Source organism: Mobula hypostoma, chromosome 21 (assembly GCF_963921235.1).
Source record: "Mobula hypostoma chromosome 21, sMobHyp1.1, whole genome shotgun sequence".
Classification (NCBI taxonomy): Eukaryota; Metazoa; Chordata; class Chondrichthyes; order Myliobatiformes; family Myliobatidae; genus Mobula; species Mobula hypostoma.
In genome coordinates, this window is record NC_086117.1 from 42,945,674 (window position 1) to 42,961,028 (window position 15,355).

The window sequence follows — 15,355 nt, forward strand, 5'->3', positions numbered from 1 at the left end:
AGACACAGGTGGTCAAATGTTTGGTTAAAGAATGATTTTAACAATAGGAAAGGCATTGCAGTTTGGCAGGGTGGGGGGGAGGAATGGAACTCTAGGGGGCAAGGTTCAGGGAGTTTGAAAGTTTGCAGTGCTATTGGAGGAATTTTAAAACAAGAATGAAGTGTTTACTTGCCGGCAATGGTGGACAAAGAACCATAAGACATAGGAACAGAATTAGGCCATTTGGCCCATCGAGTCTGCTCCGCCAACTCATCAAGGCTGATCCAACTTTCCTCTTAGCCCCAGTCTCCTGCCTTCTCCCCATATCCTTTCATGCCCTGACCAATCAAGAATCTATCAACTTCTGCCTTAAATATACCCAAAGACTTGGCCTCCACAGCTGCCTGTGGCAACAAATTCCAGATTCATCTCCAGGGTACAAATGCATGATGGAAATTTGGATAAAAGCAACATAGTTTTGGATAAGTCCACATTCAATGTGGGAGGTGGTGAGGAAATATTGCACAATTGGATTAAGAGGTAATGAAAGTTTGCAAGCAGGTATATTAATACTATGACAGAAACGTCAGTGTTACAAAGCTGTCAGTAAATTGTCTTTGTAATAAAGCTGCACACAAAGATCCATCTAATCCACCCATTTTAATGGGGGATGAAGTTTCATCTCCCTGTCTGTATTTAATTCCACTCTAAGTCCCTTTGATCGCTCAGGCAGCTGAATGGTCCTCTGTTCCACACACTTCTTCAAATCCTCAGAGCTGGCACAAACTTTTGCAGTTTCTATTTATTGTTGGCCTGCTTGAACCACTATATCCTGTAGAAAGGGGGAATGTGGATAGTGTCTGTTGGTCTAGTTTATGCAATGTAGATTTGAATGGCATTTTGATTCGAGAGTGAAGGGATATGGGAGGAAGGCAGGAGAATGGGGCTGAGGGGAAAAGTGGATCAGCCATGATGAAATGGTAGAGCAGACTTGAATGGGCCAACTCTCAAATTGAAAGTTTTTGGAGAAGACAGAAAGCTGTTAATCTATAATGACCACCTGGGAAACCATTAAAGATTTTATTATTTTGACCATGGGAGTCAATGGTAAAATAGGGTGCCGTGCTGAGTAGTTTGCCAGGATATTCCAGAATGTGGCAGGATCGAAGTCCCTCATAGGTGGTTGCAGCTAAGCGTATAGCAGACTCTCTTCCCTAAAAACACTGCTGAACCCATTTAGCTTTTTGAGATTTCCATGCATCTTATTTTTAATAAATCCGTTTATTTCTGATTTTGTTTGCAGATTGCTGTGATGAACTGTGATGTGTTTCAGATAGATAGATACTTTATTGATCCCAAAGGAAATTACAGTGTCACAGCAGCATTACAAGTGCACAGATATAAACATTAGGAGAGAAGTAGAAAGAATAAAAAATAAGTTACCACAGTCTTGCAGGAGGGGGTCATCACTTACCTGGCTATAGGTTGACTTATTATAAAGCCTAATGGCTGAGGGTAAGAATGACCCCTTACAGTGCTCTTTGGAGCAGCGCAATTGTCTTAGTCTATTACTAATAGTGCTCCTCTGTTCAGCCAAGGTGGCATACAGAGGGTAAGAAACATTGTCCTGAATTGCTAGGATTTTCCGTGGGGTCCTTTGTTCTACCACAGCCTCCAGTGGGTCCAGTTTGACTCCTATAACAGAGCTAGACTTTCTAATCAGTGTACTGAGCCTGTTAGATGATTAGACCAGGGGAAATTAAAGCATGGCTTCAGTACTCTTTTAAGTGTAGGGAACTTTGTGCCTTAGTGAACTTTCTAGTTAAGCAACAATACCTGTGCATAAAGTGGTATTTAATTACAATATGGAGTGCCCATCAAGTCCACAGTAGCTCAGTGCATTCTGTTAAGGTGGAGCACTGATTTCTCAGAAGGCACTTTATTCTTAACATTTACTGTCTTACCATTCCAATTTGTTAGCATGGCTGTACACACTATTACCCAGTAAATGTTTCCAGGCAGAAACACTTATCTCACATTCTCTCTGCATCATTCCATTGAAACAGGTTGTAGAGACACTGATTTAAAGTAAGATAACATTTTTTCACACTGAATATGAGAAACCGATCAAAGAAAAAAAAATTTCAGAAGTGAAGAAACCACAACAGCAGAATGTTAATCGTAGGATTCTTTTTGATAAACGTCATCAACCGATGACACACTACCAGAAATGTTTAGAATTCTTCTGCTGTTTGCCTAGACAGAGACCATCTACTAGGAATCCAGACTGGTCCCTCTGCCTCATTACTCAAGTTTTTACACAAGCTCACACTGCTCATTGTCCCAGGAAGAAATCCTACTTGAGCCTTCCAATAGCTGTCAGAATTCTGAATGTTAGGGTTCGTTCAGTGAGAGTGCTGATTTGGACACGCGCACATGAACAGCACTAGGTATTCAGTTAATGAGACCACACAACTGCTGCAGGGAGTGGAGGATGTGGGCCTCGGGCACCAACCCCTTTGCAGCAGAGAGTTCCTCTTGTCTTCTGCAGATCAGGTAGCTCTCCATTCCGATGGCCCTGGCTGCCAGGTAATCCATCCCCACATCATCTCCAATGTGCATGGCCTGCTTGGGTTCCACTTGGGCAAGGCTCAGGGCTGCAGCGAAGATCCGTTGATCTGGCTTGGCAGTTCCAACATCTTCAGATGTCAACACAAACTTGAAGTACTGCCGCAGGTTACAATTGGTTAAGATCTTCTCCAGGCGGCGATCGAAGTTGGAAATCACTGCCATGCTGATTCCCAGGTTCCTGCAGTGTACCAGAGTGTTCTCCACATCACTAAACACCTGCCAGTTGCCAGCGCTGCAGAACTGACGATAAAGATTCACTGCCATTGGGGACAGTACTTGCTCATTGCTCACTCCACAGTGACAGAAGGTCTTTTTGACCACATCTATCCACCACTGCTGGGAGCTCAGACCCTGGTCTTGGCCATAGTTGGGGAACAGCTTGTCTTGCATTTGGAGCGCAGCTAGAAATGATTTGTCAAGAGCTCTGGCCTCCAGCTGGATTCCATGGAGCTTGGCCTCTGAGGAGTACAGCTCGCCAACTGAGTGGCGAACACGGAGTAGAGTGCCTTTCACATCCCAGGTCAGGAGCTGGGGCCTCATCTTCACATCAACCAGTAATGACCGTGATTATCTGTGAAAAGTTTAAAAAACTGCAATTACACAATGTATTTCAAAACCCTAAGACATTCTTAAGGGCTTTACAGCCAGAACAACAGTGTCTGAATGATGTTGCTGCTTAAGCACAAACTACAGTAGATAATTTTTGCCCAGGATATTCCATTGATAACAATAACCTGAATATCGTGCAGTCACCATTTTGTGGACTCTACAACGCACTGACATGACTAGATGTCTGAAGCAACTCTGCAACCTCCACATGCAATGTCTAGACAGGACATGCTGTAAGAGCTCAATGGCTTGGGTCTGATAACTACAGAATCACTGATGTACACAGAGCTGCTAAAGTCAGAACTCACATAATTAGTTTAAAGCGAAATCACTTTCAAAGAGGGAATGAAAGATAAGATTTTAAAAAAGGTAAATTATTGACATTGTCTTCTTTCAAATATGAAATAAAAATTTCAAAAACCCTGCAATTTTCAAAATAAAACATTCATAGCTGGCTACACCGTTTTGCTCCAGTCCTAAATGTTTCTAGCACGTTGTGTGGGTATCCAGTAAGCGGTTAACACCACGTCACTTCCTTGTATGGATTTCAGTGCTGACTCTCAGGGTGAGGAGTAGATTTGCTGGTGTGATCAGAGGGAAGATTGTAAAGGAATCTTCTAAGATCTGCAACTTAGCCAACTGTAATCTGGATGCTGGATTTGAGGTCTTGATCTCTGAACACATTTTTCTCAGGTCAAAAACCGTACTGGTCTATTGACACTGGATGTTTCATGACAGACCAATTTTCTCATAAAGTTCAGGGAAGGAATCAATGATAGATGGGGGTTCAATCACCAAGTGTCCATACTTGCAAGAATTGCCCACATGCTGTAATTCATTGCCTGAAACTGGTGTGATCTTGTTCTGTTTTGAAGTGATACAGGTTGACTACTTCCCTCCATATTGTACATTAACTCTGTTCCAGTTAGCACCTTAGTCAGTAAGTATCACTGGGGATATTTATTGGTGTGATATTGGCGCCTTGCTAGTTTGCAGTTTGCAAGGTTCCCTACCCTCCTGTATGCATCAGAGATATGGAGAACTGACAGCATGCACTATGAAGAACTACCTCCTGCAAAATGTTCTGGTTCCACTGGCAGAGTAGGCAACCAATGTGTGCATTATTTCCCTTGCACCATGATGGCATCTCTAGCACTGAGTCATACCCAACGCTTTGTATACAAATATAACAACTTGTATTCCGACAGCATGTTTAAAGTCTAAGGTCAGAGAGTATTTTTAGGTCATGTCAAAACAGGTGGGGACATATTACAACATATAAGATATGCTCTCGCATCCTGGTAAATCTCTTCTGCCTCCCCTTTAAAGCTTCTATATCTTTCCTATAATGAGGTGAGCAGAACTGAGCACAATATTCCAATATGGTCTAACCAAGGTTTTATAGAGCTGCAACATTACCTTGTTGCTCTTGAACTTGATCCCCTGACTAATGAAGGCCAATAAATCAGACCTTCTTAACTACCCTATTAATTTGTGTGCAACTTTGAGGGAACTATGGACACGGGCCCCAAGATCCCGCTGATCCTTTACATTGCCAAAAATTGTGCCATTAGCCCTGTTTTCTGCATTCAAATCTGACCTTCTAAAGTGAATCAGTTTATACTTCTCTGGATTGAACTCCACCTGCCATTTGTCAGCCCAGTTCTGCATCCTTCCAACATCCCATTGTATCCTACAACAACCTTCTACACCATCCTCAACTCCACCAATCTTTGTGTCATTTGCAGACTTACTAACCTAGCCTTCCACTTTCCCATCCAAGTTATTTATAAAAAAAATCACAAAGAGCAGGGGTCACAGAGCAGATTCCCCTGGACACTTTTCGTCACCATACGCTCCAACTACAACCACCTTCTGCCTTCTAGGAATCTTCTCCAATAATATGCCTAACACTGAAGTAAGACTCACTAGTCTATAATTCCCAGGGTTATTCCTACTCCCTTTCTTGTACAAAGGAATAATGTCTGCCACCCAAATCATCTGGTACTTCTGCTGAGGCCAGTGAAGACGTAAATATTATCACCAAAGACACAGCAATCTCTTCCCTTGCTTTCCATAGTAATCTGGGGTACATTCTCTCCAACCCTGGGGACTTATCTATCCTAATGTTTTTCAAAAGTTCCAGCACTTTCTTTTTTTTAATGTTGACATGTTTTACACTGTCCTCACAAATGTCAAGGTCCCTCTCACTGGTGAATACTGAAGCAAAGTATTCACTGAAGGTGGCCCCCACCTCCTCTGACTTCAAGCATGTTTTCTCTTCTATCCCTGATCAGTCCTACTCTTACTCTAGTCATCCCCCTGTTCTTCACATATGTATAGAACGTCTTGGTGTTTTCCTTAATCCTACTTGACAAGGTCTTCTCATGCCCTTCTAACTAACGCAAGTCTATTCTTAAGCTCCTTCCTGGCTACCTTGTATCTCTCCTAGAGCCCTGTCTGATCCTGGCTTCCTGAACCTTAAGTAAGCTCCTACCTTCCTCTTGACACGAAGTTCCATATTTCTTGTCAGCCATGGTTCCTTTCCTGTCTCAATGAGACAAGCCTATCCAGGGCCCCATGCAAGAGCTCTCTAAACAACATCCATATTTCCACTGTACATTTCCCTGAGTATATCTGTTCCCAATTGATGCTCCCAAGTTCCTACCTAACAGCATTATAATTCCCCTTTTCCAATTAAATACTTTCCCATACCATCTGCTCCTATCCCTGTCTAAGGCCATGGTAATGGTCAGAGAGTTGTGGTCACAGTCTCCAAAGTGTTCACCCACCGAGAGATCTGACACCTGACCTAATTTCATTGTCTAGCTCCAGATCAAGTTTGGCCTCTCCTTTAGTCAGTCTGTCTATTTATTGTGTCAGGAATTCTTCCCAGACACACCAAACAAATTATACCCCATCTAAAATGTTGCACTAAGGAGGTGCCAGTCAATATTAGAGAAGTTGAAGTCACCCATGACAGCAACCACATTGTTTTTGCACCTTTTCAAAATCCACCTCCTGAATTGTTCCTCAGTTTTTCTGCTGCTACTGAGAGCAGGGACATTGGGGCACTCAGCACTGTCTGTCTATTTCCTTTCCTTCTCCTGACAGTTGCCTAGCTACCTGATTCCTGCAACTTAGAGGCGACTACCACCCTGAAGGTCATCAGCTGCAGCTCCAGTTCCCTAACACAGTGTGTAAAGAGCTGTCGTTGGATGCATTTCATGCAGACGCAGTTTACAGGGAGACGGGAGATCGCCCAGAGCTCCCACATCTGACATGAAGAACACAGCACTGACATTGGTTCGACCCATTCTCTCTACACTACTAAGCAGCAATGAACAACAAAAATGCCATGATGAGGCCAAACTCAGATTGGAGGAGCAACACCTTATATTCTGTCTGGGTAGTCTCCAACCTGATGGCATGAACGTCGATTTATCAAACTACCGGTGATGCCTTCCCCCTTCACCATTCCCCATCCCCCTTTTGCCCCTCTCACCTTATCTATCACCTCCCACTGGTGCTCCTCCCCTTCCCTTTCTTCCAGGGACCTCTGTCCTCTCCTATCAGATTCCCCCTTCCCAAGCCCTGTATCTCTTTTCTCAATCGACTTCCTAGCTCTCTACTTCAGTCTGCCCCCCCCCCCCTTCCTGGTTGCACCGATCACCTACCACCCGTACTTCTTCCTCCCCTCCCCCCACCATCTTACTCTGCCTTCTCACCTTTTCTTCTCCACTCCTGATGAAGGATCTTGGCCTGAAATTTCAACTATACTCTTTTCCATGGATGCTACCTGGTCTGCTGAGTTCCTCCAGCATTGTGCGTGTGTTACTTGGATTTCCAGCATCTGCAGATTTTCACGTTTGCGATTGACCCACTCCATCAATGGCCACTCTGCTTAAACTGAATTCCCTTTTATTGGTCCTTGCCAACTGCCGAATTACCCAACGATCTCAAGAGCGCCTAATGACGCAAATGGCCCCACTACTTTCATAACTCGTACTCAAAATCCAGTCTAACAGCTCTGCTGATTTCAAGATAATCAATTACTCCATTTACCACACCCTTACACATTCAATTACCCAGATTAAATCGTCCAAATCCTCCCTGCAGCTGCCATATGATTCATACAGCCTCCAAGTGCTGTAATCTGAGAAAACTTACTCTCGCTATCAAATTATTGATAGACTGTGTACGGCTATATCTCCAGACTGAACTCTGCAGCACCTCGCCAGATACATCACCCAACCCCAAAACAGTTCCTGATCTGCGGACTTTTCGAACCAATTTCTGTTTATTCTAGCACTTAGACCTTCGTTTTATTTTCACAAGTTGCACAAGAGTATACAATGAACATAAACTCACGTTTTCCAAGCCAAACCCAGTACGTTTGGTAAAATTTAAAACCTTTGGCGGAGGTCAATACTCCATTTACTTTTTTCTCTTGAATCGGGACTGTTCGAAGCTTTTCTGTGCTATTTGAAACCTGCCTACTTGTTATATTTGGGATATTTACACGACAAAACAAGGACTCAAGGCCGATTCGATCCATTACGTCGTATCCCCGTCTTGTCTCACCCTTCTGGAAACCGCAACCCACTTACATTTAACGATTCATTGTTGTATGTCTACAGCACAGATTCCCGGAGGATCACGGCGGAACATCGGTGCCGCTGCCTCTCCATTCCCCGCCGTCTCCCAGCAACAACCAACCGCGACTCGTATTCGGTCAGCGACTACCCTAGCGTCGCGTTCATTTGACGTAAGGCTTCGATGCTGCTTTTGACGAATACATCTCAAGATCTCCCTCCCGTTTACTGTACTTGTCATGAAACTAATTCATAATCACATCGAGACAGTTTTCGTCGAGCAGGCGACTGATTAGCACAGTATGGTAAAACCCCAAGAGGTTCAATTTGCACACATGCGCATTGCACCTCTTTCGAGACCCTGAGCGGATGTTCGTGCGCATGCGCGGTGTTAGGCGGCCGGCGATGGCGGCAGCAAGTCGGGAAGCGCCGGAACTTGGTTTGTCAGCCGCTTGGAATCGGCTGAGTGTCGGTTTGGTACCCGGCTCTCTCGGCTTGGTATGATGACTAGTAACTGAATGGAAACACAGATATTTCCTGGGATGGAGGGAAGGAAGGATGTGGAAGAGGGGGGAATGTGTGGAGGGAAAGAAGGAGACGGGGAGGGATAGTGAAGTGAAGGAAAGATGGAGTACAGGAGGGAGAATGGTGTTGGGGAAGGAGTGGTGTGGAGAGGAGGTTGGTATCTTTTTGTTTCAGCTTTATCTCTTCCCTATTTACAGTATTGTGCAAAAAGTCTTAAGCACGTAGCCCACCGTTACTTGTCAAGAAACTAATTCATAATCACATCGTGACAGTTTCTGTTGAGAAGGCGAGTGAGCACTAGGGTACCTAAGACTTTTGCTTAATTCTGTATTTGTAAGGTGGAGTGGAGAGCGAGTTTGTAGATCTGGCGGGAGTAAAGGTGGTTGGGGATGGCGAGGCTGGAGCGCTGCAGGAGGGGTGTGGGACAGGGGGCAGAGATAGAGTGCCGGGGGCGGGTGCAGACCCACCCAACCCTGAGACACCAGGCAAAGTAATTTGATTCCAAGCAATTGGTTTATTGATCATTACAGAATGTTTCTCTGGTGCTTCCTGCTTCCTCCCCTCTGCCTGCCCCCTTCCCATTCTCAGTCCACAATAGAGACCCGTATCAAATCAAGTTTATCATCACCTACATATGTCATTTTTTTGTGGCAGCAGCACAGTGCAATACACAAAATTACTTCTGCGCTGTGCAAAAATCTTAGGCACCCTAGCTATATATGTGCCTAAGACTTTTGCACAAAGCTATATATGTGTGATAGTATTATATTTAACCAATTTAAGAAATATATGAAATAAATTATCATAAATTTGACTAATTCACTCTTAATTTTGTTGTGTGTGCAAGAAGCTATATGCACAGTAGGACTGATGACCACTATCTTATTGTTTGGAGATCCTGATTGCTTCAGCGTCTGGCTCACTGGTCCCTGGATTCTTTGATGCTCCGAGTCACGGGGTCCTGTTTTAAGTCATGGTTTTGCATTTTCACTGGAAAAAAATATTCTACTCTAACATATTAAAAAAAGTTCATTGGAAGTGTGTTAGAATACTGATAGGAATGGCACCCAAATGTCCTAAAGATCTGTCAATCCAGCACTGCCAAAATTCACAAGCATGCTGGATTAATGGAGTTATACTGGTATTTTCTCCCTTATTCCAGTTATTTGATCAAGGTGTGTTTCAGTTTGCTGCATTTAAGATTCTATTAATCATCATTGCATTGGAGAATTATCTTGTTCACTCCAGAAGATCAATTTGTCATCTGATGTTCTAATGGCTTTTTGGGGAGGTGCGATGAAATTGAGTTCATGGTGTTTAATTTTTTTTTTCTCAGGACATTCCTGGATTGGAAAGTCATGAGTTACTTGAGGATGAACTGCGAACTGCATTGGAAATTTTATGCCACTATGGTTTGCAATCAGTGCTTGTGGATTGGTTTATGGAGGTGCTACAGATAGACCTTCAGGAAAAAATTGCAGCAGAGTTCTGGGACTTTCTTACACAAAGGGAGAACATGGTGACAGAACAACAGCGCTCAAAGCTTCTGCATGATGCTTTTTGTACATTAAATCAGAGGTTAGCACCGTATCTACGTAGCCTGAAGTATTTGGAGACTTGGCTTGAAGAAGGACTGATTAACACTGTGGGACCTGGAACACTCAGGGACAAAGTCTACAACATGGTTAAAGCTGTGTTATTCTTCTCGAGTGTTCAACCCTTCCAGGAGATTATACATGAGTTTTACACTCGTGCTTTCAGTATCTATGTTCACCGTGACAGGAGTCTGCAGAATAGAAATAGTTTGAGTGAAGATGATGAAGAAACTGTGGATGAAATAGAACTGATGACGTGTGCGGGCTGCTGCTCAGAGAAAGAGAAGTGCTGGTGTAGCACTGCAATGGAACAGTTTACAGAGGTCAATCGTATATTGTAGGTACCCTAGTTTTTAAGCCAACATTTTTTTTTAATGATAGGGGACTTGCCCCTTGTTCTGAATTTCGTGGTACTTGTTTGCTAGACATAAACAAGTGCTGGTGAGGTGACATAGCCAGCCGAGGGGAAGGAAAAGCAAAGCAGCAAAAATTACTGAATGGATTGACAACTCTACAATAAAGTTCAGGTCCAGAACCTTCATGAACCTTGTTTTTACAAAATCATCCTCAATGTGTCACATAGAAAATAAGCCTAAAACATACATTTATCGAAATAAAAACTAAAACTCCAGATCATAATACCAATACAATGCAAATAACTACGCAAAAAATCCTTAAACACTAGAAACACCTATAAAAAGACTATAATTATATAACTGTCCGTAAGTACCCAAAGAATATTAATCATTACAGTAAGAGCAGCAAGAGTTACTTTGTTTTTTTTTAAATTGAGAAACTGCTTATCCCCAAAATAGACTTTTTTAGATGTTAGACAGTACTGTAATCACTTTTCTAGTGAACTTTGTGAGTTTATAGGGAGTGCAGGAGGGTCCTGATGAATTTAATGGGAGTGTATGAAACATCATCCAGTGAATCAGGTATTCAGCTACCTGGATTTCTAAAAAAAAAATGGATACAGGTTATTGGAGTTTTGCTGTATTTTCTGAATGTTGATAGATGGGGAAGAAGGGTAGTTGCAACTAGATCCAAGTTTCCTTGTACACCGAGACACAAGACACTGCAGATGGTGGAAATCTGGATCACCACTCTCAAAACACTGGAGCAACTCAGCGGGTCAGGCAGTATCTATGGAGGGAAGTTAACATTCAGTGTTTTGGACAAGACCCTTCATCAGACCTTTCCATTACTAAGAGGAGAGAGCTTCCCATTGGTTTGGTTTCAACTTAACTTGAATGACATGTTGTTTAAAATGTGTGTAAATTGATTATTTTTTTTAGCGAGGGAGTGTGGAATAGGCTTTTCTGGCTCTTAGAGCCGTGCCTCCCAGCAGCCTCCGACTTAACTCTAACCTGATCACAAGACAGCTTACAATGACCAACTAACCTACCAACTGGTACAACTTTGGACTGTGGGAGGAAACCAGAGCACTCCGAGAAAAACCACGCAGTTACAGGGAAACATGCAAACTCCTTAGAGACAGCGGCGGGATTGTGTGACGAAAAGGAGGCCATAGACACATTGGAATGGGAATAGGGATGGGAATTAAAATGGTTGGCCATCAGGAAATTCTGCTTCTTGCAGATGGAGCTGAGGTGAGCCACTGTGAAACTACACTTTTTGCGATGGAGCTGAGGTGGAATCTGTTGGGATTGTTTACTGCATGTGGTGCTCCTGGTATGGCCTCCTCTACGTTGGTGAGATCCGACTTAGATTGGGGGGGACCACTTTGTCGAGCTTATTTAAAAACCAAATTACAAGAGTCTAAAACAGAATTTTAAAACTATCCTCTTCAGAAACTGAGAAGTTCCTTATCTCAAAATAGAAAAGTCTGGGGTTGGCCATCCAATATAGTAAAATTCAGTTAACCTTGAATTGATAAAAATCACAGCTCTGCCAGAGTATTCATCAACCTCAGTATCAAACTGAAGGCCGGGCTCATCCACAGCTGACAGGAGCAATATCTACTCCAGAGCAAAACAAAAACAATTAAAGTCACCTCTGCTAGTTCTTATGGCTGAGCTAGTTGGGTTCAAGAAGTCATGACTACAAGAAACACTTTTATAAGAGGGATACATATACTTGTAATCACGCATGCGGGAACATTTTTATCCCAATTAAACTCCCACTTTGGACTGAGAAGACCTTGACCTCCTAAGGGACTTTTTCTTTCCATTTTTACCATTTTTTTTTTCACTGGCTGATATTTATCACGCTTACTCAGCTTCTAAGGAGACTCAATTAGCCAAGAAGAAAGAAAAAAAAAGAAATGAGGAATAAATATAGAGATTGTGAAATGAAGAGTTCTTGGAAAGTGAGTCCATAGATTGTGGGAACAGTTCAGTGATGGGGCAGTGGTGTTGAGTGATGTTAACCTCTCTGGTTCAAGAGTTTGATGGTTGAGGGGTAATAACCGTTCCTGAACCTGATGGTGTGAGCCCTGAACCTCCTGTACCTTCTGTCTGATGATTGCAGTGAGAAGACAGCATGACTTGGGTGATGGGCCATCCCGTATAATAGATGCTACTTTCAAATCTTCGCAAACTTCTGAGGAAGTAGAAGTGCTGCTGTGCTTTCTTCATAATTGTACTTATGTACTGGGCCCAGGACAAGTCCTCTGAAATGATAACACCGAGGAATCTAAAGTTGCTGACCCTCTCCACCTCTGATTCCCCCAATGAGGTCTAGCTCATGGACTTCTGGTTTCCTCCTGCTGAAGTTAATATTCAGCTCCTTGGTCTCGCTGACGTTGAGCATGAGGTTGTTGTTGTGGCACCGCTCAGCCAGATCTTCAATCTCCTTCCTATGTGTTGATTCATCACCACCTTTGATTCGGCCTACGACAGTATCAGTGAACTTAAATATGGCATTGGAGCTGAGCTTAGCCACACAGTCATAAGTGTAAAGTGAGTAGAACAGGGGGCTAAGCACACAGCCTTGTGGTGCACCTGTGCTACGGAGACTGTGGAGGAGATGTTGCCAATCGGAACTGACCGGGGTTTGCAAGTGGGGAAATTGAGGATCCAATTGCACAGGGAGATATGGAGGCCAGGGTTTTGAAACTTATTGCTTAGTTTTGAGGAGATGATGGTACTGAATGCCGAGCGGTAGTTGATAAAGAGCACACTGCTGTATGCATCTTTGCTGTCCAGATGTTCCAGAGTTGAGTCAAGAGCTGATGAAACGGCATCTGCTGCAGACCTGTGGCGTTGGTATGCAAATTGGAGCTGATCCGAGTCGCTTGAACTTGGTAGAAATTCTTAGCGGATTTTCCACCGTAACTGATAGAAAATTATAGAAAATTGGAGCTGTGTTACTGAACTCCAGAGGGAGTCATGTCGAAGTGTAATCAGAAAGGTGGCAAGGGGGTGCCTCCCTGTTTAGAATTTTGTATAAATGGACCTTGAAGTGTTTTAGATCATCATTTATGTCATGACTGCACTGCTGGTGTATGAGCATCACTTGAAGGACCACTTTGTAAATCTGGGACTTTAGTGCTGAACTAGCATATTTTTCAGATTGTTGGAGGTTATTCTTAATGATACCCCAATTCGCCTTTAATATCCAGTAGTTTTTAATGTCACATGGTAATGTAATAGGTTTTCCTGTGATCCTGTTAAATCTAAAGGAACCAGAGCGTCGGTGTGTTTAAAGTGGGTGTGGGATCTGTGGTCCCAGTGTGTTGGGAGTGCAGGAATCTGTACTGGTTAAGCAGAGGCCAGAGTGGATTATCAGAATTTTATTGCCTGTGAATCTGTAATTCCTCAAAGGATTTTGGCTCAGTGACAAAGAAACTTGCATTATTAAATATTGTGGGAATTGTAGGTGATTTCTCCCATGTTTCTGCTGCTTTTGTACTCCAGATGCTAATGGGTTTGTGAAGTATTCAATTTGTTAGCAAGAGGGGTAGGTGATGTCAATAAATAATTGTGACATCTTCCAGGTAGCTTATAAAATGCATTGTGATCAAAATTTAAATAGAATTTAATTACATCTGTTTTCCTCAATGTAAACGTTTAGTGAGGGCTAGATTTTGGTGGATATGTACTTAAGTAAATTTATTGAAATTACAAAATGAGGGTGGCTATTTTGGCCTTTTGGGTCCATGCTGGCTTCTTGGAGGTCAATCTCATCAGTTCTATTGCCTGTTCTCTTCCTCCTGCTCTCCCTAGATTCCAGTGACTTATTCTCCCACATGTCATCAGTCCTTTTTTTATTCTTTTTGCTGTTCCCTCAAGAGGTAGTTTGGAGTAGCCAATTAACCAAGCATACCCCCGGAGTATTCGGTACAGTTCTGGTCGCTCTGCTATAGGAAGGATGTGATTAGCTGGAGAGTGTGCAGAGAAGATTCACAAGGATGGTCACAGACAGCGTACTTGATGTCAGAGTCGAGCACAGTTCTCCAGAGCTGTGAAGCTGCTGTACAACCTAGGAATTGTCAATGGCACCAGTTTGCTACGCTTAACGTTGTTCATTTGCTTTTGTCAGGCATTCGCTGAATCTGCTAGAACGTATCAGTGCTGACGCCATCACCACCATCCTGCACAAGATGATAGAGGAGCATGTGGGCAGGTTGTGTCGTGGAGAGTATGAAAATTCCTTTCTGTCTCAGCTTGAGGAGGTAATTTTATGTCATTTGATTTTATCTCTTCAAATCTGGATGATAAAATGTTATAACTGATAGTTTTGAAAAATATATTGGTGACTGTTAATATATCAGTAATCATCAGCAAGTTTGTCTTCATGCAGATCTTTTGTCTTGGCCCAAACGATCCATGTAGCCAAACTTAACGATTTGTAGATTCAGAGCTATACGATGAGCAGTGGTATGCAGAGCATTGTAATAAATCTGATGGGGGTGAATGAAAGAAAAATTAAAAACAAAATAGAAATTAGAAACTTTACAAAACTTCACCACCATTTCAAAAAAAAGGTGGAAAAATCTTTCAGACTGGTGTAGCAGTTTCAGATGCTGATAACATAAATATTTCCATTTCAAAGGTTCGTTTATTATCAAAGTATACAACTCTGAAATTCTTCTTCTCTGGATAGCCACAAAACCAAGAAAGAAAAGAATGACACCATGATTATCAACCCCCAAATCCCTCCTCCCAGCACAAAGAAAACAAACATAAACTGAACAGGCACATTGAACCCCAAATCACCCACCCCCGCCCACAAAAAAATAAAAAAAACTATAAGACGGGGGGAGGGTGGAGGAGTCTATAGTCCAAGTCCATAACCAAAATGCAGGAAACCTGGTAACATTCTCTGGGCACAGTGGCGGGCCTTTCCCTCTCCGGCAGTGAGCGATCACACCAGCGATCAAAAGGCAGTCTCCCCTCTCCGGCAGCAGAGCGATTCCCCCAGTGATAAAAAAGGCAAGCAGCCGGTGCCCACCTT

At 42.9% G+C, this 15,355-nt stretch overlaps 2 protein-coding genes across 3 annotated transcripts in view; one reads left to right on the top strand and one right to left on the bottom strand.

Moving 5' to 3' along the window:
* Positions 1-1,269: 1,269 nt before the first annotated feature.
* hdhd3 (haloacid dehalogenase-like hydrolase domain containing 3) lies at positions 1,270-8,104 on the bottom strand. Of its 2 annotated transcripts, none has more exons than XM_063073851.1 (2): positions 7,830-8,104; positions 1,270-3,181 (listed from the first exon to the last, which is right to left on the bottom strand). In XM_063073851.1, exon 2 carries the CDS (start codon positions 3,148-3,150, stop codon positions 2,434-2,436), a length of 717 nt encoding a protein of 238 aa, XP_062929921.1. In that variant the 5' UTR covers positions 3,151-3,181; positions 7,830-8,104; the 3' UTR covers positions 1,270-2,433. The 2 variants fall into 2 exon arrangements, with proteins under 2 accessions (XP_062929921.1, XP_062929922.1); XM_063073852.1 differs by lacking the exon at positions 7,830-8,104 and adding an exon at positions 7,591-7,786.
* A 66-nt stretch (positions 8,105-8,170) lies between these two features.
* anapc2 (anaphase promoting complex subunit 2) overlaps positions 8,171-15,355 on the top strand; it is a 30,793-nt gene continuing 23,608 nt past the window's right edge. The window contains exons 1-3 of the mRNA XM_063073850.1: positions 8,171-8,312; positions 9,676-10,271; positions 14,441-14,573. Of these exons, the coding sequence (XP_062929920.1) occupies positions 8,184-8,312; positions 9,676-10,271; positions 14,441-14,573 (858 nt within the window). The 5' untranslated portion in view covers positions 8,171-8,183. The remainder of the gene's footprint in view (positions 8,313-9,675; positions 10,272-14,440; positions 14,574-15,355) is intronic.